General features: G+C 32.7%; 2 protein-coding genes across 2 annotated transcripts; both read right to left on the bottom strand.

The window, feature by feature from the left end:
- Positions 1–504: 504 nt before the first annotated feature.
- Positions 505–20,770, bottom strand: LOC123673994 (sphingosine kinase 2-like). Its single transcript, XM_045608795.1, has 5 exons — positions 19,634–20,770; positions 9,530–9,885; positions 5,090–5,298; positions 4,717–4,935; positions 505–3,589 (listed from the first exon to the last, which is right to left on the bottom strand). Exons 1-5 carry the CDS (start codon positions 20,357–20,359, stop codon positions 3,333–3,335), a joined length of 1,767 nt encoding a protein of 588 aa, XP_045464751.1. The 5' UTR covers positions 20,360–20,770; the 3' UTR covers positions 505–3,332.
- A 961-nt stretch (positions 20,771–21,731) lies between these two features.
- LOC123673996 (phosducin-like protein) lies at positions 21,732–23,036 on the bottom strand. Its single transcript, XM_045608796.1, has 2 exons — positions 22,444–23,036; positions 21,732–22,386 (listed from the first exon to the last, which is right to left on the bottom strand). Exons 1-2 carry the CDS (start codon positions 22,880–22,882, stop codon positions 21,980–21,982), a joined length of 846 nt encoding a protein of 281 aa, XP_045464752.1. The 5' UTR covers positions 22,883–23,036; the 3' UTR covers positions 21,732–21,979.
- Positions 23,037–23,404: the final 368 nt, after the last annotated feature.

Here is a 23,404-nt window from a genome sequence, read left to right as displayed (position 1 = left end):
ATAAAATGCATTAGATGGCGCTGTATACTCTGAGAAGAATACTTCATTAATATAACAGAAATTGAACTATTTAGTTCGTAAAAATTCCATCAGATTTAATTTCTTATTGAATATACAGGCTGTTTATGAACTGGTGCAGTCTTTGCTATCCAGCGTTCAAAAACAAGGGTGGCCAGGATTCTTTTTGGAGGGCCAAAGTAAAGCGAATTTATAGTTCTGCTAATCTTGTAATTATTTTAGCCTTAGTATGTCAAATTTTAGGGGAGGCCAGCAGAATATCAGTTGTTGCTATGATTTTTTTTCTGAGTAGTTACTCAAATTATATAAAAGTTTGTGTATATTTCCGAAGTAAGGATTATTATATTATTATAATTATAAACCATTATTATCCAATTCTTTGAAGTAACTTACGATGAGACACGAAGTTTGAACAATTAACTTTTTGAGGCAGCTTCAAGTACAAAGCTATTTCTAATGAGCAAGGGATTTAGTAAAGTAACAAAATAAAATTTTAAATTTTTAATGATTGAAAGGTGCATTCATCACATCCTCGCACTTATAATGAAATCTTACATTCGTCTCTGGCAATTCAAAAAGAATTGAAATTATTACATAAGCTTTATCGAAAAAATACAAGAGCATGTCGATTAACATTCTAACTTGCTATAATCAGTACAAGGCATGATACAAATTAAATTTCAGTTTTATCACAAGTAACTTGGTGCCTAGCTTGATGCAAGTATATTCTGAGAATAAGCTACATATGTTTCAGGAAGAACTTCCATTTTTTGTTGAGCAATGTAGTCCACAACATGCAAATTAATTGAGGATTCAAATGATTTCAATCAGTTTTTTCATCCATAAGATGAAATAACCTTGGAATTATTTCAATTTTTACTAGTCAGAAATATTTAATAACGTCTCAAACTTCAAAATTTGAAGTAACATCTACAACTTCGAAAGTTACAAAACAAAAAAAATTTAATTTTGAAAATATCAACAGTTCACAATTTCTATAACAGTTCAACGAAAATAAATAAATAGATTTTTTTCCAAGTTTTGGATCTACATGATATATATTTAAAATTTCAACAATGTTTGTTTAACAGTTTATTGTGATATTTATTTGCAATAAGCAAAATTGATTTAATAACTTTCTACCTGGTAGAAGGCAGAATTAACAATTGCAAAAAATACAATATCTATATAAAAAACTTACTAAACTGTTTGATAAAAAGGAAGCAATTCATTTGAAGAAACCACATCAATCTTATCAATACTGCTATGTAAATTCAAAATTTCCATTACATTACAATTTTAATGTTCCCATTTCTTTCATATACGAGTACTGACATGTTTACTTTTCTTTTAATACTTAAATTGAGCAACTGAAAGTTCCAATTTTATCCAGAGAGCCAATCAAAAATTTTTCTACCCGAAAAATATAAAAGAAATGTTTGAAACAAATTATTAAAATGAGCGAAGAGGCTAATTTGGCAAGGTAATATAGGAATAACAACAAATAGGAACTGAAGAGGAAACTAAAAATTGAAATTAGGAAGGCCCTATATGGAAGTAGAAAGCATATTATCAAAGAATCTTCAGAAACAAACAAAAAACAAGAGTTAGAATAGCTCTTTTAATCTCTGTTAAATGTCATGATGAAATATAATTTTTAATTGGATGAAAAATTCCAAGGAACTTTGCAAATATGCAGTTAAAAACTATTTTAAAGTTACATCTCTTTACCACAAGCCTGTTCAGAGTATTAGTAAGGTAATAAACAAACTATCCATCCAATAATCATTGGATTCACGGAGTGGAGTAGCATAGCATCAATTTCAAGTTTTTTCAATAACGACATGAGGTTGAGCTGTCATTTTTTGTCAAAAATTATGAATGTGTTACTCTCTCGAACAGTATATCCAGCTAGCTAAATTTTGTACTTGAAAATTTGTAGATACTTTCCTATTTCAAATTGAACACTCTGTAAATTGTCAATTCATATGCCCAAACAAAGTTTCTACAAATTTCATATAGTGAAATCCACCGATTTTTCTTATAACAGCTCTTCTCTCGAAAAATGGTAAATGTTCATATTTCTTCCCTACAATTTCAACAAACCAGTTTTGAAATTGAATTTTCGACTTGTGAGTTTGGAGAAAATATATCTTTTTCTGATAAGGTCAGTAAAATTTGTGTAGTTATCCTCAAGTAGGTATTTTTCGTAAAAACTTGTTCAGGGTAAATTTCTAGAGCTTCGTTTGAGCATCTTATGAATCGATATTATAAATACAAGGTATTTATTTTTGAAGTGAGGGTTAGTACGAAGTTTCTTTTATTTTTCATTTAAATACCAAAAAAGTAAAAAAAAAACATAGGTTAACCATTGAAAAGTTCTTACTCACACAGGAAAAACACCCTGTGTGACCGGAAATATTTTTATTACGAAATGTTTGAGCAATAAGTATAAAAGTTGTAGCGAACAGCAGGGGTAGATTGAAATTATTGGTAAGAGTAGCACTTTTTGTAATTTAGCTACGAAACTGTAGTTTTTGATGATGACAACTTTGTTGTCGAATGTACGCAATTCCATTTGAGAAAATCATCTGAGGAAATCGATGACATGCTACTACCAGTGATGTTATTTAGTCTACATTTTCCAGACATAGTCCATAAAAAAATGTTATAATAATATATTTGACACGACTGTATAAAAAAAAACTATAATAAAATGATCACAATGCAAATGAATTTACGTATAATCAACTTACACCCCTTCCTTTGTGTATATTTCCTAAAAATTAATTCTAAATTACTCTCTCACTATCTAAGCATCTTACGTGATGATCACTGGAATGTTGTCGTTTATTTGGTTCTAATATTGCACTTCTACGTATCTCCTAAATAACGAAAAAAGAGTAGAAAAATAAATGGTAACAGTGATGAATGGAATGTAAGCTAACTGAAAATAGAACGATCAGGAACCAATTAAACTCCGACCTGCATTTAAGAACAGTCGTTTGCAGCTGTAAACGAAAGCAAAATACAATTAATTGAAACTAAGCCCAACCAACCGAGAAGGTGCAACTACTGACGCAGGTTAACCTGAAGAGGAAGACATTCTTACTTGTGCGATATGTTGTATTCATCTTCCCCTTTTTATTTGTAACAATATACGCTTTGAAAGCTTCGCAATCAGAAAGTTCGACCGATCTGAAACCTCGATATTACCTCGTAAGATCTCAAATGCTGCTGCAACGAACAATTCTGAACGAAATTATATCACAACCTGTGTCTTTCCATCGACCTCGAATTTTAGTATGTTTCAGTCAAGGAACCATCACCCTTCCCAGTTCGGGGAATATTTCTGCCTGTATCGGACCGTACTCTACCAGTTCCCCATCGACTGTTATGTATCCTTGTTCGCTGGGATCCGGTTCTAGCCTGAAAGCCTTGACGGGAAGCAGTTGGATCTTGCTGTGCTTCGAGATGAAGTTCAGATGGGCGCCTGTGCTCAGTCCGAGGAGGAACTGTAGCAGTTGAGACCTTTTGGTTCCAGCGTGGATTATGAGCAACCAAATTAAGCCTGCAACACATAACGCTGTTATTTCTGTTAATTGAGGTTATATTGTGAATGGCGTTCAAGAACAACATTTACATTTCATGAGTATTGATCGTAGAGTAATAAACATAGATAGAGGAAATATACGCAATTTTTACGTGTCCCCAACATGGTTAGATTACGTCGTCGGATTGTGATATATTTTCAAATCCACAATTTTACTGTATCGTTATGAATGTATATTATATTGAATGAAATATATTTATTTGAGTGATTCTCAATTAAATATGCGAATTTGAATATTTGGAATCCGATATTTTTCCTGATTGTCGAATTTATAATAAGCAGAATATTTATTATTTTCTGTATCTACCTGCTGAAATCCAAGGTTTGGCAACTTTTGCTCTCCTAATGTCATCGAATGTTTCACGTGTTTGGCGCGCTTGAAGTTTGTTTTCTGAATTTCTGATATATTGAGGTATTTATTTCAATGTATTTTGAATTAAAGTGAATCGTTGATTCATTATGGGACAAAAAAGTGCGTTCTTTGTGGAGAAACTCGCGAATTGAGTGAAATATCGTATAACTGATATGTTTTCATTTCTGCGCGCTTCATGTCAAATTTGATAGTTCATGTTGGGGACAAAATTTGCTTACTGAAAATGACATAATATGCTCCCTCTATCTATGTTTATTACTCTGAGGTATTGATAAATAGTGAAGTAGTTTATGGAAAATTAACATTCTCTTCAGGTACCGCAAAATTTAGTTTCAGTTTTTACTTGCTTTTGCCCTTAGTCCTAAAACTCAAATCAACTATTAGAAACAGAAAATTTATGAATTTTCGATATCTCGGATTCTATCACTCTGTCTTCATTAACATTTCGTATGTATAAAAAGTTAATCGAAAAATTTAGCAACAGTGATAAATGAAATGAAATCGTGTATAAAGTATCACGTTATTTTCATGGCATGTCACAGAGCAAAATTTTCAGTCAGGAGCTTTTGAGTGCCCGATTAGTCATGCGCTATTGGGAGCACATAACTGTATATAGGTATATCGCGCTCAAAAGCTTCATCACAGTACTTTTCTACTTTTTATCTGACTTTCTTATAGTAACGCCTCACACATAGATGACACTTAGATTTACCGTCATTTAGTTTTGCATCAGGTACAAAGAGACAGTCTTCGCTCAAGTGGCTCTGATAGGAGGCGTGAACCATCAAATATTTTCCTTCAACGCAGACCCATGGGGATTCCAGGGCCACAGTTAGGCATGGAAGCTGCGAAGCTGGACCATACATCCTAGGTTTTTCTTTGGAAGTTGAATCGCCAGTTTCATGATCAGCAGTCGATTGGAAGGTGCTTTCTGGAAAAAACCCAAGTTAATTTTTTAGAAAAAAAGTGTTTTTACAATTTACGGAGTTTTCGAGAAATCAATTATTATAAAAATAATAAATTGGTGGTTCACAACATATTTTCGTTGTTGATATTTGTATTGAGTTTCTTCATTGTTTATTTACCATTTGCCGAAAAATAGGCAGTACGTCTGGAGTTGGCGCTGTACCAAGAATCCAACCTTTGCCTTGTAGCATGATGATCTGTGGATGTAGATATGTCAGGACTACTGCCTATGTTTATAGGAGAGAGTTCTACGTCTTTAGGAATGTTCATTGGAGTATTTGCGGGTAGGTACCATATTTTTCCCCTGTAACTCCTCAGGCCGATCAGTCTGAAACAATCGTTGAATCTCAATGACAATTTCAACTTTTTATTGTTAGTAGCAATCGTTGTAAAATTTTTATTGTTTTCAATATTCGAGACTAAATAACCCTAAAACCATTAGGGTAGGACCTTGTGGTACTACACTTCATAATTTCATGTTTTTAGTTCCAGTTTAAAAAATTAGAGGATCTTTTGTAAAAAAAAAAAAAGTTCGACACATTGATTGTCAAGTAACGAACAAATATTTGAAATAGTGATTAGAAAAATAATGAATGAAGAAAATAAATAAGAAGTAGAGTTCTAAATTTTAATGATGTACCAGCCTATCCCAATTTACACCTTCTTCTAAAATTGTTCACCTCATCGTCACCATCTTCCCAACTAAATATGTTAATTGTATCTCAAGGCTGATTGAATTTAAATATTCGATAAGGCAGTCTCAGTCGCTGCCTCTTAATTGATTTGGGCTCAAAACAATCTTATGAATATTCCTCGAATAAACCACTTGAATAATGTCAATGGTCCGAGAAAGTTTTCTCACCATATCTTTCAGAGAAATCCTCTTTTTGTCATTGTGATAACGTAATCTAGAATGATCTTTTTTTTTCGAAAATCTAAGATGTTAATGGAAATGAACAGCGTTGAAAGATGGAAGTATAATCTACTGAATTTTATTGAATGTGTAGAATTGTGAAATTCCTATACATATTAACTTTTTTATTCAATTTTTTTGGATATGTTCTGTGGTTTCTTTAGACTATGTCAAACTCCAGGAGGTATTGGTAGTAGTGTTTTAGAAGAGAAAATACGCTCTATTAGTGTGATGTCACACACCGCCATTTTTGGTTCTCCTGTCAGTGTTCGGAATCCAAACAAATAAATTGTCATTCAAATTAGTACGGTGTCGTTGAAGGAATTGGCTTGTTTTCATAAATAAGAGTATTTGAGGGGAACGATTTCAGTATTAATTGATAGACAGAAGGAACGAAGTTAATAGCAGTAAGTTTGAATCCTGTATCATTCCCCAGATTTTGTAAAAAGTCGTGTTTATTAGTTGAACTTCAAGTTCGAACTTACTCGCATTCATCTCGTTCCTTCTGTCTATCAATTAGTAGTAAAATCGTTCCTTAAATAATCTTTTTCATCAAAATAAGCCAATTTCTTCAACGATACCGTACTAATTTGAATGACAATTTGTTTGTTTGGATTCCGAACACTGACAGGAGAACCAAAAATGGCGGTGTGTGACGTCATCACTAATAGAGTGTAATTATATAACCTCTTGTATAAAAATTTGCGGTTATTTTTCTATTCAATGTAATATTTTAGTTCACACCCTACATCACAACTTAGACAATTTTAGCTTAGTAGCAAAACAGTCACGTAGGGCTAGTTTTCTGAAGTGATGCTAAAGTTGGATTTTTAAGAAAAAATGTATTTTTACTGGCTAGGCCCAGAACTTATTGAGTAGTGTTGCAGAGTCCACTGTGAAAGTGAAATAATCTATACATAAAGAATAAGTTGTTTGTTTTTTAATCGACAAACAAGAAAAGTGAGATATACGCTGAATTGAGTTGTTGAGAAGTTGTATTGCGGCTATAAACCAATTATTAAAAATCATTAAATTTATCTCCAGAACATTATCGTGTCAATTTTCAAAACTAATTAGTAATTGATATGACCTTCAGAATTTTTATATTCTAACAACTTCCAATGACCATATATTATGCGACGTGGTCTGAAAATTGTTAGAGATTAATTTCAACAATAATAATCCGTTGGTGCATTCGAGAAACGATTTTACAAGATTCGAAAATAATAGATGTGCAACGGATTAGTATAGTGTAGGGCATACATAACGACAACTAAGATTACCGACCTTGACCCGATTGTGGTGACCTTCAATCTTAAAATCCCAGTCATCGTTCCTGCTTCCTGTACTCTCGTTTCCTAAACGCTAATGACACACTATGAAAACACGGATATGGACCCAACATTTTAGTCTCAATTGTTTGTTTATTTGGTTGAAATTGAAACAAAACGTGCTTGCAGCCACTATTTAACATTTCTATGATCTAATTGTAGGTAATTTGCTTAGATGTGATGGAGTGTAGCACGAAAATTGTCTATTATACCTTCTCACTGTATGAGGATATTTTAGAATAGGAGAAATAGATTTGATGGTCTCTGAGCATTCAGAATATTTCAGGTTCGTTTTTGTTGGGTTTTCTATATTTGTATGAGATTTTGAACAAACTTCACTCTTCTCCAGAGATGGGTAAGGAGAAGAGATAATTCCCTAAAATGATCAATTTAGTTCCTAGGTTATTCGCGATAAAGGTAACTGAAATCGTTACCTTTTTATATCCGATAGAGTTTAGCAAGATACTGTATAATTCACCGTGATTATTTCAGATCATAGCTTCCTGGCAAACAAGTTCTTTTTTATAGCCCGTTAGGTTAGGTTTTAGCTTATTATATCCGACAGGGTTGAGCAAAACTCTACCATTAGTAGTGATGAATTCAGTAACTAGCTTCTTGGCGAACAAGTTCTTTTTTATAGTTCGTTATTGAGTTCTTTAACTGAGTACTAAAATCGTTAGGTCATGTTTTAGCTAATTATAACCGGTAGAGTTGATCTAGGAACTCTATCATTAGTAGTGACGAATTCAGATCCTACATAGCTTCTTGGAGAACGAATTCTTTTTTTATTGCCTCTCAGTTCAGGAACTGATTAACTAAGAACGTTGTCATGTTTTAGCTGGTTATATCCGGTAGAGTTGAGCAATATACTCTACCATTAGCAGTGATGAATTCAGATCGTATCATCTTGGCGAACTAGTTATTTTTTATAGTACGTTGATTATGTTTTAGCTGATTATATTCGGTAGAGTTGAGCAATATACTCTACCATTAGCAGTGATGAATTCAGATCGTAGCTTCTTGGCGAACTAGTTCTTTCTTAGAATTTGATAGTTAGTTTCGAACAATAGGTAATTGAAATAGTCAGGTTATATTCTAGCTGAATATATCCGGTAGAGTTGTGCAAGATAGTCTACAAATAACAGCGATGAATTCAGATTCTATATTCTTTGCGAACTAGTTATGTTTTATTGTTCGTTAGGTCATGTTCTAGTTAATTATATTCGGTAGAGATACATAGTTACTTATAGAATTCAGATCTCAGCTTCTTTGCAAACTAACTATTTTCGTTAGCCTGTGAGTTCGTTCGTATCTATATGTTGTAGAGTCGAAGATTGAAGAAGATAGTTTACTTTTGGAAGCTTTATCAACTCTACCCCTAATTGTCGTTATCGTATTTAGTAGAAAGATAACTGAGAGAAGAACTGGTTCGTGCAAAGCTTTTTTGTCTTTTCATTTCCCTTTCTTCTAAAATAAACAAATGAGCTTGAAGAACCGACGAACTAGAAAACTAATTTGTTAAGTGAACTGGGATACGACCTGCCACTAGGTCGACTAGGCCCTAGGGTCGATTTTACTGAATTTGGTACATTTTGAAGTTTTCCAAGTTCCGTCCAAGGTTCTCTGGGTTGCTGCAGCAGCTGCTACATCAGTAACAAAAGTAGCAGCTGTTGATGTAATTGCTGTTATTGTTGTTGCTGCTCTTGTTTTAATTTCTGCTGCTGCAACTGTTGTTATAGCTGTAGAAGCTACCTTGAAGGGGGAGTCAAAATCCAAAATGTACCATCTTCGGTAAAATCGACCTTAGATTTCCCCATAAGGATTTACATGGATTTGCACCAAAAACTGGTATTGAATCAGTGTTGCCTCTTGGAGGTTACGTTTGATAATCACCTCGTGTTGCTATATTCTGGTTTTCAGTTTATATTACACAATCAATATGCAACATGACGCTGGGTAAAAAGTTGATTTGTACTGCCCAAGGAAATGCTCGGCAAGCAACAGCATTATTTTCGCTAATGATCATGCCTCCATCCAATTGAGCATTGCTGATGTCGATCCAGAGACAGGAAGGATGACCGACAGCAGTAAGAGTTATGCATGTTATGTATGTTGTGTGGAAATGTCAGACGTATGGGTGAATCTGCTGATTGCATTGTCCGATTATCGAAAAAAAAAACGGTATTTTGGCGAAGAACTTCTAGGGATTAGCTGTTCTAAGTAATGTTAAGGAAATCTTCTGTGGATACAGTTTGCATCTCGAATTCGCTATCCGTGACCTCACTCCATTGCTGATCTAACTATACTATACCCACCTTGCCACAGACCAAATGTTGAACCTCTGTCCGCCCAGTATCCTCAGCCTCTCGCTCTCTATGTCCACGTCTGAGATGAAACCCCATCCTACCGACAGAAAGGAGAACAGGATCTGGGAGGTGGTCTCCACCCTCACCAGGTCCATGGGGACCACCTTGCACTTGATGGCGGCCAGCGCAGAAGGCAGGGTGGAGGGTATGTAGGGCTCGCCGCTCTGGTAGGCGATGCTGCGGGCCAGCCCGTTGCCAGAACCTCCGGGGACGACGCCCACCGGAATGGCCTTCACGTTCTCCGACCAGTCCCATCTCTCGAAGAGGCCGTTTATCACCTCGAAGACGACGCCGTCTCCGCCAACCTGGAAGGAGGAAACCGTAGATTGTAATAAATCGGAGCAATATAAACAGAATAAATCGCATGGTTTGCGCATAGGCATATGCTATACGCTCTATTAGTGATGAAGTCACACACCGCCATTTTAGTTCTCCTGTCAGTGTTCGGAATCCAAACAAACAAATTGTCATTCAAATTAGTACGTTGTCGTTGAAGAAATTGGCTTATTTTGATAAATAAGATTATTTAATGAACGATTTTACTATTAATTGAAAGAAGGCACGAGATTAATGCCAGTAAATTCGAACTTGAAGTTCAACTAATAAACACGGCTTTATACAAAATCTGGGGAATGATACAGGATTTAAACTTACTGGTTTTAACCTCGTTCCTTCTGTATATCAATTAATACTGAAATCGTTCCTCAAATACTCTTATTTATGAAAATAAGCCAATTTCTTCAACGACACCGTACTAATTTAAATGACAAATTATTTGTTTGGATTCCGAACACTGACAGGAGAACCAAAAATGGCGGTGAATGACGTCACACTAATAGAGCGTATTGTTCAAACGGTCATAAATCATAGCAATTGTAATTTTGTAGTGACTCTGTCTGCCCCAGATGGCGCTATGGGTTTTCGGGCCAAACATACTTTGGTCCCGGCAGATTTATAGGGGTCATAGCGTTGCAACAGAGTCACCTCTCCACGATGGTGTGTGAGGGTGTGAATTAGGCAGAGATAGCTGGATTGCCTAACTGAAGAGTCCACCAGCGATCTCGGGACGAAACTCGGGACTCGCTAAAATGATTTTTCTAATGATTAATTGAAAAATCAACATGTACAAATTTAAAACAACAAAATTTGTTGTTTTCTAAAATAATAATATTTGAGATGAAAAAATAATATTTTCTCGTGTAAAAGTCGAATACCACTCGAGATAAATTTCAAGCAGGTAAAATTTCCCGATTGTTATATTCAAGTTTGTTGCTTTTAGGAAATTCCCAAACAAAACATATAATCAAAACCTCTGATAAAATATCGAGGAAAACTTGATTTCTTCACTTTTCCATGGAAACGGTAAACCTTTTTCATGGAAAAACAGATTTTTATATATGTTTTTTTTTTTTCATAGAAAACTGATGAATAATACGAAACATATTTATGATTTTGGAATAATGAAAGCTTTCCTTTATGCTTATTAACGTTTGTATGTAATTAATACATGTAACTAATTCAGGAAATGAATATTAGAAAGCTAATAAGGGCAATAACAATTATATAGAAGTAGAAGACCTTGCGGATAAGTTACAACAGATCAGTTATAATTTGATATCTATTTTAAACAAAGGCCTCCCATGCAGGTAATAGAATTGAATCCAATTACGTTTCCACATATAGAATTTGATAATTTTATGTTTACGCATTTAATGGGAAAAACTCAACGACGATTCCTCTGAAAATATTTTTATCGAGGAACATAAGAGGTACAAGTTTTCAGCAGATAAAAACACTAAATATAATTCACGTCGAATATTACAATGTATTCGATTTCTCAAAATACAATTGGAGAAATGTTTTGCTGATCAAATTTTCGTTTGCACAGGTAAATTGAACTGTAATGAACTCATTACAGCATTATTTTTTCAGTTATATTTTTCGTTTTGTGGTTGTCTACACTGTCTTCCGATCCTAGCAAATTTCAACACACTTCAATTGTCAATATAATTCAGATATAGTGAAATGATTTGCAACATTATTCGCAATTTCTTTTAATTCTGGTGGTGTTAAACCGATTTCGTCAGACATAATTCACGAATTTAATGCGTTACTATAAATTATTTCAAAATTAAAAACAAACGAATCAAATTCCTAAATGTGTCAATTTTCGTAACAGTCACACCAACTGCCTAGATACAATACAAAAGTCACTAGGATGTATAATCTGAATTTTTCATTGAATTTCGACAATATTTCATAAAACTTGACTGAAATTGAGAAAATATCGTCTTATACTCGTTGCAGAAGGCATTTCCAACACTCATGCATTCGTGTTGGAATGGGAGCCCTTTATACAACTTGTTTTAGAATATACTTTTCTCTAATTCTGTGGTTATTCCGTTCATTCTTCCACATCTTGTAGAACAAAATCGTGCGAGAATATATCAGAAACGCACAGTTTTCATGGTTATATTTTATTATTCTATGTTGGTACTCCGAACTTTCCGCCACGGCTTTATCTGTCAATTCATCAATTTGCCTTAAAGAAATCAGTTCTGCCAACCAACATTTTTCAATGCAAAAATCACAAAATGATATTTATGCAAATATTTCATTGATTTCAATAAAAATGCAATGAATTAGAGAAAATAATGTATAATACTCGTACAGAAGGCTCATTCTACCACTCGTTCATTTTGAACTCGTGGAAGAATATGAATGCCTTCTGCACTTGCACTTATAAATAACTATTATTGATTTATGTTATTTTTAAAATGCTTTTTTGTTTCCTATGATCAATCTGTGAAATTTTCCAACAACAACGAATAATTCTCATATTTATACCCCATTTCCTCTTGTAAACATCCTGCAAACATTACGTCAGAACAAAAAAATTGGTCCAATCCTCTTGACGTCATTTCTGTACGTTGCAGACATCTTCTGGATGCCACCTACAAGATTTGCGGCATTCTAATGTAAGAACGTCAGACCTGTTGAACGTTTAAAAATCGATAAATTCGTGGTTCCTCTCACATCTTTCCGTCTCGACCTCGATATTCTCGATACGTTGCGAATTTTTATGCCACCACCAACTGGGAATCTTGACGTACTTGCATTTCACCTGAATGATCAATTATTATTGAACCGAACGTAAAGAAATCGCTTCCGAGTCTATCGGAGATGGAGAAAGTTTCGTTCATAAATTTTGGTGCCAATTTAAAAATTACAGCTCGTTTTGTGTCTGTCCGTCAGTAATATGTATCCAAAAATCATTGTAACGACCTCAACTTCTATAGGGTGTTTTTTTTCGAGGTATATAACTTTAAGTTGGCATTACTGTTCAAGATGGCGACCGATTAAACAGCTGTCAAGTGATTTATTCACAGTTTGGTTTGGCAATTCATCATGAATAGACTCACGCCTGAAAAACGCTTGTAAATAGTGCAATTTTATTTCGAAAATAATGCTTCTGTGCGGAATACGTTTCGCGCACTACATCCATTTTATTTTGTTCAGCGATGAAGTGCACTTCTGGTTGAATGGCTACGTCAACAAACAAAACTGCCGCATTTGGAGTGAAGCTAATCCTCAAGTGTATGTCGAAACACCGTTACATCCAGAAAAACTGACTGTTTGGTGCGCTTTATGGGCTGGTGGAATCATTGGTCCGTACTTCTTCAAAAACGATGATGGCCAGAACGTTACAGTCAATGGTGATCGGTATAGAGCCATGATTACTAACTTTTTCATTCCTGAATTGAACAACCATGATGTCCAGGAGCTGTGGTTCCAACAAGACGGCGTAACATGTCACACAGCTCGTGCCACAATCGATTTATTGAAAGACACGTTTGGTGACCGCCTAATTTCACCTTTTGGACATGTGAATTGGTCTCCAAGATCTTGTGTAACACCGCTAGACTACTTTCTGTGGGGCTATGTAGTCATTGGTCTATGCGGATAAGCCACAAACCCTTGGCCATTTGTACGTCCAGATTGGACTACATCCGAGCCAGCCGTGGCGGTCATATACCAGAAATCATATTTAAAATGTAATGCCACAAGATTATCTTTCGGATAAATAAAATTCATGTCAATCGAATAATCCATCGTTGTTTTATTGCAATTTAAAGTTCTATAGCTCTAAAAAAACACCCTTTACAATAGTCTGGAAGGTTAGAAAAATTCAAGAACTAATGGCCTTAGAGAATAATATAGTGTTTTCCAATAATAGGTTTCAGTTTGAATAGCCCTCCATCAAGCCAAGTAGCTCGATATTTTAACCAACTCTTTGACTTGAAAATCAAGCGAAATTGGAAGATATCGATGTAGACAACGTTTATATTCAACAAGTCGGCGCTACGTGCCACACTAACTACGAAAGAATCGCAATTCTGCGATAAAAGCTGCCTAGCCGTATTATTTTTCGAATAGGTTATCAAGATTTTGTATTTCAACAACTTTCCCCTTTTTTTGGGTCATGTGAAAAATAAAATCTAAATTAATGCTCCACAATCGATTCAAGATCTTACAGATGGAATTCTTGAAGTTACCGAGGAAATGCAGCCGAAAATGTGTCGCAGTTGGCCACCGGAATCTTGTGATTTAACACCTTTAGACATTTTTCTTTGAAGCCACTTGAGAATAGGGTCTGACCTCTAGTGACCTCAAAAGAATGCCCCAACGAAAGAAATTTGGCTTTAACGAAGTTGTAGTGAACTTCACTTTAAATAAAAGAATTTGAAAAAAGAGAAAAGAAAACAAACCAATTTATGTGTAAAATTCAAAGCGTTCCTGGCATTGCATTCATTTTTTTTTACGTTTATTGCAAAATTATTCTTAATCAGTGCATATTTCCGTATTTCGTTATTTTCACTCTTATCAGTTGGTATAAGTGGTTAGCAGGGTCGTATAGAAGAGATGTTGATATTCTTATTGATACAAATGTGGGTCTTTATAATTGAGCTGATAAAAGCTAATCATACATCTACCTATTTCTGGAAGAAACTATTCGTTTCACATTAAGTGCAATTCTGCTATCTTTGAACGGAAGAATTATTTTTAATTATTTCAACTTAATGTACTGCGGTAAAATTAGAATAATTTCAGGAATTATATAGATAAAGTGTCTTTCGCCCACTACATGTTCATGGATGGTAGAACCTTAACAAATTTATCTTGCGATGAGATATGGGAATTTTACGATATTTTTTTATCTTTAAAAGATACAAACATTCATTCTGGTATTTTGAAACTGATTTCTGAGTTTTAGTTCGATCAGAAGCGCATTTTCAGTTACAGACATTTAGGCAAAAATTTTGCTTGCTGTCCTCCTGGAAAAAGCTTGCAAAAGAAAGAAAAAAATAGATACTATTGAAATAAGTCCTACTGTAATAGTAGATTTCTCCCATCGAGTGAAACACTTCATTTATCACTTCAACAGATTCGGATCAGGTGAAAAGATTCAAGCAATTTAAGTTAAAAAAATTGTTTTTCCAATGTAGGCTTTGACATGATCATTCATAATGAAATGAATTTTATTGTGAAGATTTTTCTGTAACTGAGAAACATAATATTTAATTATAATTTTTTTCTATTTCTAATTGTTTCCAAGTTTCAAGCCTCGCTGATACATAAAACAATACGAAATTAGCATAAAGAAAACAATTAGACAATTCAAAGTCACTTTTAGAACAGTCGATAATTTCAGAAAATAAGATTTCTCACAAAACCCACCAAGGTAGATTGATAAAAAAAGTCATCGAACAAATAACACCTTAATTCCATTCCTGAGCTAGAAAATATCTGAACACAGCTAAGGCAATATTGCCGCGCTTTTTTTATATAATCAAAGTCAATAATAATTTACTTCCTTACTAGCGACATGCAAAATAAGATTTTTCCGCCGACTACTTCAGAATCAATCATTCTAAATTGGAATTGGATAACAAAATGTTAACCTTTGTCACTTGATATACGATAAAACCTCGTTTCGTATGCATTTTTGTCAACATTTCATTGCATCGATTTTTAAGAAATCATTTCTCTCTAATTCTGTGGCAAATTCGTTCATTCTGTCATATCTCCATATTTCATTATTATATGTTGGTACTCGGAACTCTCCTGTCACGGCTTCATCTGTTATCTATCAAATTTCTGATAAAGAAAGCAGTTTTGCCAACCAACGTTTTTCAATGTAAAAATCATTAAATGATATTTATGTTAATTTCAAAAAAATTCAATGAATTAGAGAAAGAAATGTGTAATTCTCGTGAAGAAGGCTCGATCAATCCCTCCTTCATTCATAATCGTTCTTGCATTTTGAACTAGTGGAAGAATATAAATGCCTTCTGCATTTGTATTAAAAATATTCATTCTTTGTCATAATTTCATGCATTTATCAAAAACGTAATTTTTATTTTTGAATAGTTTCTCCTACGTTTCCACAATGAAAATAAATGTATTCATCACTATTTTACTTTGATGCAAACGAAAAAATTCAATTACTTTTCATGGATCAAATTACTAATATAATTCATAGAGCTTCTATGTTCTCAAGGATTTAGTTCTTCTTCTACAGATGTGCATCATTAGCCCATTGTGAAAACATCAAACGCTTTTAACTTTTTATATGAGCCGAGAAATTTAAATTTTAAAACCACAAATTCCAGAAGTTCATTTAGATTAGCCCTTGCAGCAAACTGTAAATAACCCTTATACGCTTTAAGTTCAAATTCGCATCTGCTACAATAACCCAAATTAGGGATGATTCCCTGAGCGTATACTCTCACTAAAACATTTTCAAACTGTTCCCTTTATAGTCGTTGGGGTATGAAAATTACAACCAAATCGACTAAACCTGATTTCTCTCCAACAATTAGTTCTGAATCTATGTCATGCTGTAAAAGATCATACTGATCTCTGTCTCTGCGTCAGTTAAGCTTCGTTGAGTATCGCAAAAAAAGATTACAGGACATTTAATCACTTAATTGGGCGTAAATATCATCAGTCCATCTCATGGGATCTTGATCACGATCGTTAAATTTACAAGAATAGATTCGATCTGTGAATTTCCAACCGAACGCTAGAAAACTTTGATTTGTTTATAACCGCAGTGTGTGCAAATACACATAAAGAATTACAATAGAATAAGTAATGGATCTAGGTAATAAGAATTTGTTATGTAATCGCTTTACCATTTCAACCTTTTATTTCTAAAAGTTTCAAAATTACCTACAAAGTAAAAATAATTAAAATTAAAAAAAGGACATGTTACGTTGTAAACAAAGATCAACAAATCATATTTTGCATTGGATTGGTTGTACAAGCTATCGTACAAGGCGCTGTTGTCACTTTGTGCAGACGTAACGAAGCGACTAAACCATTTTTGGAAAAGGAATTTAGATAAATTCTGCAGGTAATTTGGAAAAGTGACCCATAATAATTTAGTTTAAATTTGCATTTGCCCATAATGGTCGTAAACATGAAATCATTGCTTTCCTTTTAATTATATCCTAACCATCCAAAAATGTTGGATATTATCTATAGAGTAATAAACATAGATAGAGGGAGTATACGCAATTTTTGTATGTTCCCAATATGGTTAGATTACGTTGTCGGATTGTGATATATTTTCAAATCCATAATTTTACCATATCGTTATGAATGTATATTATATTCAATGAAATCTATTTATTCGAGTGATTCCCGATATATGCAAATTTGAATATATGGAATCTGATATTTTTCCCAATTGTCGAATTTATAATAACCAGAATATTTATTATTTTCTGTATCTACCTGCTGAAATCCAAGGTTTGCCAACTTTTGCTCTCCTAGTGTCATCGGTTGTTTAACGTCGTTTGGCGCGTTTGAAGTTTGTTTTCTGAATTTCTGATATATTAAGGTATTTATTTCAATATATTTTGTGTTAATATGAAACGTTGATTCATAATGGGACATAAAAAGTGCGTTCTTTGTGGAAAAACTCGCGAATTGAGTGAAATATCGTATCACTGATATGTTTTCATTTCCGCGCGCTTCATGTCAAATTTGGTAGTTCATGTAGGGGACAAAATTTGCTTACTGAAAATGACATATGTTCCCTCTATCTATGTTTATTACTCAGAGGTATTATCGAAATATAATTTGAGCGAGTACGTACATTATCAGGAATATTGATAATAATCATTAAAATAATTGGTTGATTGATATCGAGCTGTTTTATCGGTGTATCTCGTTATGAAATAATTCTAGTTTATTTTTTAGCTATCGATTCCGATAATGTAACACAATAGGTTCGAAGAATTATGTCGATAGGAACGTGGAATAATAAAATTATAGTTATTTGCATTGTTTTCTTAATATCATTTGTAGAGACTTTTATATCGACATCATTTTTTTTATCAGAGAATTATTTTTGTGATGCATACGCGTAAACAATTGAACTTGCATGGAAATTATTTACGGAAATAATGAAAAATCGAGAATAATCAAAAGTTACCATGTAGTTTTTTTCAATAACCAAATATCCTCGCAACTATCCTCTGACCGAATACAGGGTGGTCCAGATTTTAGTTCAATAACTTTTGCGTCGGATAGAACAACTCTTTTCATGAAAAAAAGTTCATATGAACATATATCATAACAAGCTTCGTTTTCGAGATACAAGGTGTTGAAGTTTGAAGGAAAATCAGTTTTTCACTTATAATTCTGGTATTATTATATTCCTTGCATTAGGTATTGAAGTCTAGATGATGTAATGTTTCTGATAAATATTCTTTTTACTATGATACAAATCTTCAAGTTAGAAAAAATTTAAGACAGGAATAATTCTTCACGACTTATTGACCCACAAAGAGTCTCAAAAGTCCTAAGGTCTGAAAATTGAGAGGAACATTTCATAATATATTTTCGACCAATCCACAAATTAGATGAGTAGTCCAAAATAAATTCAAAATTATTTTAAAATGATATGATTCTCTTGAGGATAAATTTCATATTCTCTTAATGGTGACACACAGTGTATTTCTCAATTTTATATCAACCAATAAACATTTCGTGCACAATTGATAAGTTCAACGTCTTTTCTAGGCTTTATGTGCACTAGGTCCTAAATAAATACATCATCATTAGCTGATTAATAGATGTTATGACTTTTATTTCCAATAAAACTCTCAAGGACCAAATTTAATTGTTTATCGTGACAATTGTAAAAAATAGCAATACCGGGAACTTAGAACATAGAGAAAACTACTACGATTTAAAACTAAACCAGAGGAATATCAAGGCTATGTTAGTCCAAAAATATTTACAAACTTTACATAAGAAAATGTTATTTCCTTATCATGGGAAATTTCTAAGAGAAGATATTTTTTTACAGAATTATAGATATCTTCAGCTCTCACAATTTGCGAGAAGAGTGCTATAAAATTCAAATTATTTCAGCAGAAAAATACGATTATCTAATTATTCATGGAAGAGAAATTATTGAAAGATTAATAACAATGAATATTCTATAAAATATCTAAAAGCAGGCAGAAATTTATCAATGTTAATGTTAATCTCTTGAAAGCACAACCTAGTTGCCAAAAAAGGTGGTAGATTTTTTTTATAAAGAAAAACATATGAATAAAAGATTAGTCAAGCTATGGGAAGCTATGAATAGTATTAATGATTTATTAATTTCTTTCTCACATATAATTGCATTCTTATCTATAATTGTATAGACCCAACATAGTAAATATGTTCTCACTTCTCACAAATATTATTATAGCTGCAAATAATATTGCATAATAGAAGAGGAAACTATTATTATCTAAACAAGTTGCATAAATTTGAAAGCAGTATTTTACTTCATGAAATCTTCAAATTTGTAAGATATCATAATAAGATAATTTTCTCAAAAAAATTTCATACTACATGAAAAAGGAAGAGCTTTGTATCTTAAACAGTTTTGTATATACTGCTCTTCCTTTATGTGAATTAAAAGATAGTCTTTGATAATTAGGAGTGAAAATAAGAAAATCAACAAATACAATAGAAACTCACCACTATGATTCCAGACCACTGATACAAATTTGATGTCCTCACAAATTCTCTAGCAAAATTTGCATATTTGGTAATATGCAAATCATACGGAATTTCTGCTTCTTGTAGAATTGGCGCAATCTTCTGTTGGAATATAGATTTACCCCTGCCAGCCCCACTTTTAGGGTTGCATAATACCAGAAGTCTCTTGTTCTCCTTGAATTTATGGCTGAGAGAAAAATCTATTATTTGGGAATAAGAAACATGATCTCCATTGATCAACTTTTTTATTGCAGTCCTCCATCTTTGCGCTTCCCTGTGATTGTCTTCAAATTTGTCAAAGGACCTGAATCTAAGGGTTATAATAGTACGCTCTCTTCTGTTAGGGGTTCCTTTAGCTTTTTGTAACAAATAAGCATAAATATACAAATAGGCGCTTGCATCAGAATCATCTAATTCTACAGAGTTTTCTTCAACAACTTTGAGGCTGGTAGACCTCGGTAATGATTGACATGAACAGCTACGTTCTGGTTTCTTGCTCCTCAAACATCTGCATCCAATTATATCATTTATTGGGATTAGTTGCTCCTTCAAATGGCTTTCATTTTCTTTTACCAAGGATAAACCTTTTTTCAATAACCTTACACGAAACACACAATTCTTTTTGGTAAGGACATAAAAGGTTTCTTCTAATAGTATCTTATTTTGATTTGGTGTCTCGATTTTAATTCCTTCTATAGTTGTCATGTTCAAACTACCAGAACAATTCAGAATAGAACATCCATTATATGTAATTGACTCTTTGCAGGAAGCTTTTACTCCTCAAAATTCAATAGTGTAGATTGAGAATAAATCATTCATATTTGTACTGTACAATTTTCGATATTATCGCGATAAAACCTTCCTTCTCTTTGGATAATACTTTGGACTTTTTTAAATACCTAATATATGATCCAAATTATTTATTACAGTCAGGCTCTTTTCGATATGTTGATTCGATTGGATTATTTGGACAAACTGGTAACATTTAATAACTTAATTCATAGACGATAGGAACAACTAAAACATAATACTTGTTCGCGTTTGCAAACAAGTTTCACTAACATAGAACAACACTGACCTAAAGGGAAATTTCAACTGACAGGTGAATTGAATACAAGTCCCCCACTAGTTTTGTTTTCCTAGTAAACAACACTAAAGAATTGAATGATCCAAGGTAATCATTGTTGCCAACCTGGATGAAATGTCAGTTATTGAACTTTGAATAAAAATTATTTTATGATACGATTTAGCGGACGGACAACTTCTTTTGGGTTACGAAATGGAACAGATAAAGAGATAAATAACTTCCATTCATTATTAGCTACTACTTGAATGAAGAAAGAGTTCCATCAAAATACAATAATAAACTGTTCTTCGTATTTGAATTTTTTTTTCAAGTTTCATCAACTATTTCTACACCTAGTGCTACGAACACGAGGGAGTAAATGATAATTTTTTTTGAATTTATATGTAATATACAACATAATCTTATCACATTCATTTAAATTTTGGATCATGCATATCAACTAACATATGGCCTAATTGTTATGAAACATAGGTTTTTGCTATATAATAACACTAAAAACTCAATTACACCAATAGAACTATAGGCAAAACCATTTTTTTAAAATATTATAATTTCTACATTCAATACACTAAACATATAGAAGTAGAAAAAAGTTGTGGCAGTTGATAGAGCAGTCTTTCTTAAGTTAAAGTGACATTCAGTATTATTCACATACCAAACCTCATAGGTTCATACATTTTTATGAATTAGTACACACATACATATTTGAAAAACACACTGCTATACTATTGTTATAAAAACAAAATCTAATTTAACAAGATTAATACTCCACTGGTATCTTATAATTTACAATTAAGAATGCATATTTTTATAACTAAACTATTTTTATCAATAGATAGTTTTACCAAAGATAAAAAATTACAGTAAAACTCTTAAGAAAATAACTCTCAATATAAAACACTAATATTAGGAAAGGTAAATTGTGATCATTCTTTTCTAAATTCAATTTTTCTCATTTCTTGAATGAAAAAAGAATGATAAAAAGCCACAGTTGGTAAACATTTTATTTGTTTCCATCATCTCAACAAAAATTTCGAAATAACAAATTATTACCACATATATTGATGCATTCTAGAATGCAAATTTTGATAAAAAAACAAAAATTTGACTCACAGTTTCAAAACCAACATAAGTTTGTGTGATATTCAACAGAAATAAGTTGTTAATTTAGAACTTCTCTTAGAAAATTAATATAGAACTTTTTAAAATCTAACATACCTCTAATAAATATAAATAATTCAATCACTATCTGAATCATATTGAGATCTGATAATTGTAGGTTTACAAGATTTATCTTCTAGCATTCCATGCTCAACAAGAAAATCTTGTACATCTTCTGGCAAGAATTCATTACCAAGTTCATCAGCAAGTTTAACAAAATTTCCTATAAGATTGCCTGCCTTATAAACAAGAAGAGCTGGAACACCACTAGATTTAAATTTATTCGTCATTCCTGCCTTAGAACTGACTATGGAACAGAATTTAACATATGGGTACAATTTGCATAGTTTTATCAGACAGTTATTCATAACTCTACAAGAATCAACATCATTCTCATAAATATGTACGATAACTTTTACTGACTTATGTTCTTTATCAATGGCATCGAGGAATTCTTGTCCTGTAGAGAGAGAAGTAACTTGACCTGTAAATATCAAACATATAGTTCATTTTATTTTCTTCAATTTGATGTCTAACATACCAAATTTTATATTATGATTCACTTGTTCAAACATTTCTTGCATTCTTTGCTTCTGATAGTCTAAAAGGAATCCATCATCTAAGAGCTCAGCTAACTCAGGATCTTCAGCTGCTGCTTTTTCCTTTTCTTCATCCAGAGCTGATTGAACAGTCAAAGTTAGTTTTTTCAGCAGTTCTAATTTTTCTTTTTCATCTTCAGCTCTTTTTTCATTTTCAAGTTGTTTATATCTTTGCCAGTCTTTAATTACACCTTTTGGCCCTGTGTTGGTTGAGGTTCCTTCCCAGGCATCAATTTCCGGCGGATTCGAAGGTGTTTCTTCAGTTTTTTTCACATGTTTTCCTGATTCCGTATCAGAATTTTCGCATTCATCTTCATCCTCACTGCTACTACAATAATTGTGTAATTTATCACCTAAAATTTTATCTTCTAAAGTTGCCATTTTAGTTAGTTTTAATTTTCAATGTCAATTCATAACTGACTAAAATTCGCATTCAAATAAAATAATTGGTGAATTAAGGATAAGAAACAATTCTTTCAATTAAAATTAAAAAGATCAAGGTTCCAAACAAAAAGCACAGAAATGGGATTTGATGACAGTTGACAGCAGAAATAGATGTCAACAATGCTTCCGTCAATATTTTTCCCTCATCTCTATGTTGAGAAAAAATGATTGAAAATATAGTTACTTGTAAGTTTTCATTTTGATGGAGATTGTTTATAATCTAGGTTCTATTCATTTAAGCACAACACATCATTTTTTAATTGACCGGCAAAATTTTATATTATCATTTATTCAACAATATACTTATATAACATGTACAGTAAATAAGATTAATTTGTATTATTAGTTCTTTATCAATCTTTGTGGTCAATCGAATAAAATTCTGTTTTTAAAATTAAAAATCTGCCATTACATATAAAATTTAAAGTTCTATGGTTCTGTTGTTTTATTCAGCGAAAA

Source organism: Harmonia axyridis, chromosome 2, assembly GCF_914767665.1.
Source record: "Harmonia axyridis chromosome 2, icHarAxyr1.1, whole genome shotgun sequence".
Taxonomy (NCBI): Eukaryota; Metazoa; Arthropoda; class Insecta; order Coleoptera; family Coccinellidae; genus Harmonia; species Harmonia axyridis.
Note: the sequence above shows the minus strand (reverse complement) of the source record. Positions and strands in the feature narration are given on the sequence as shown.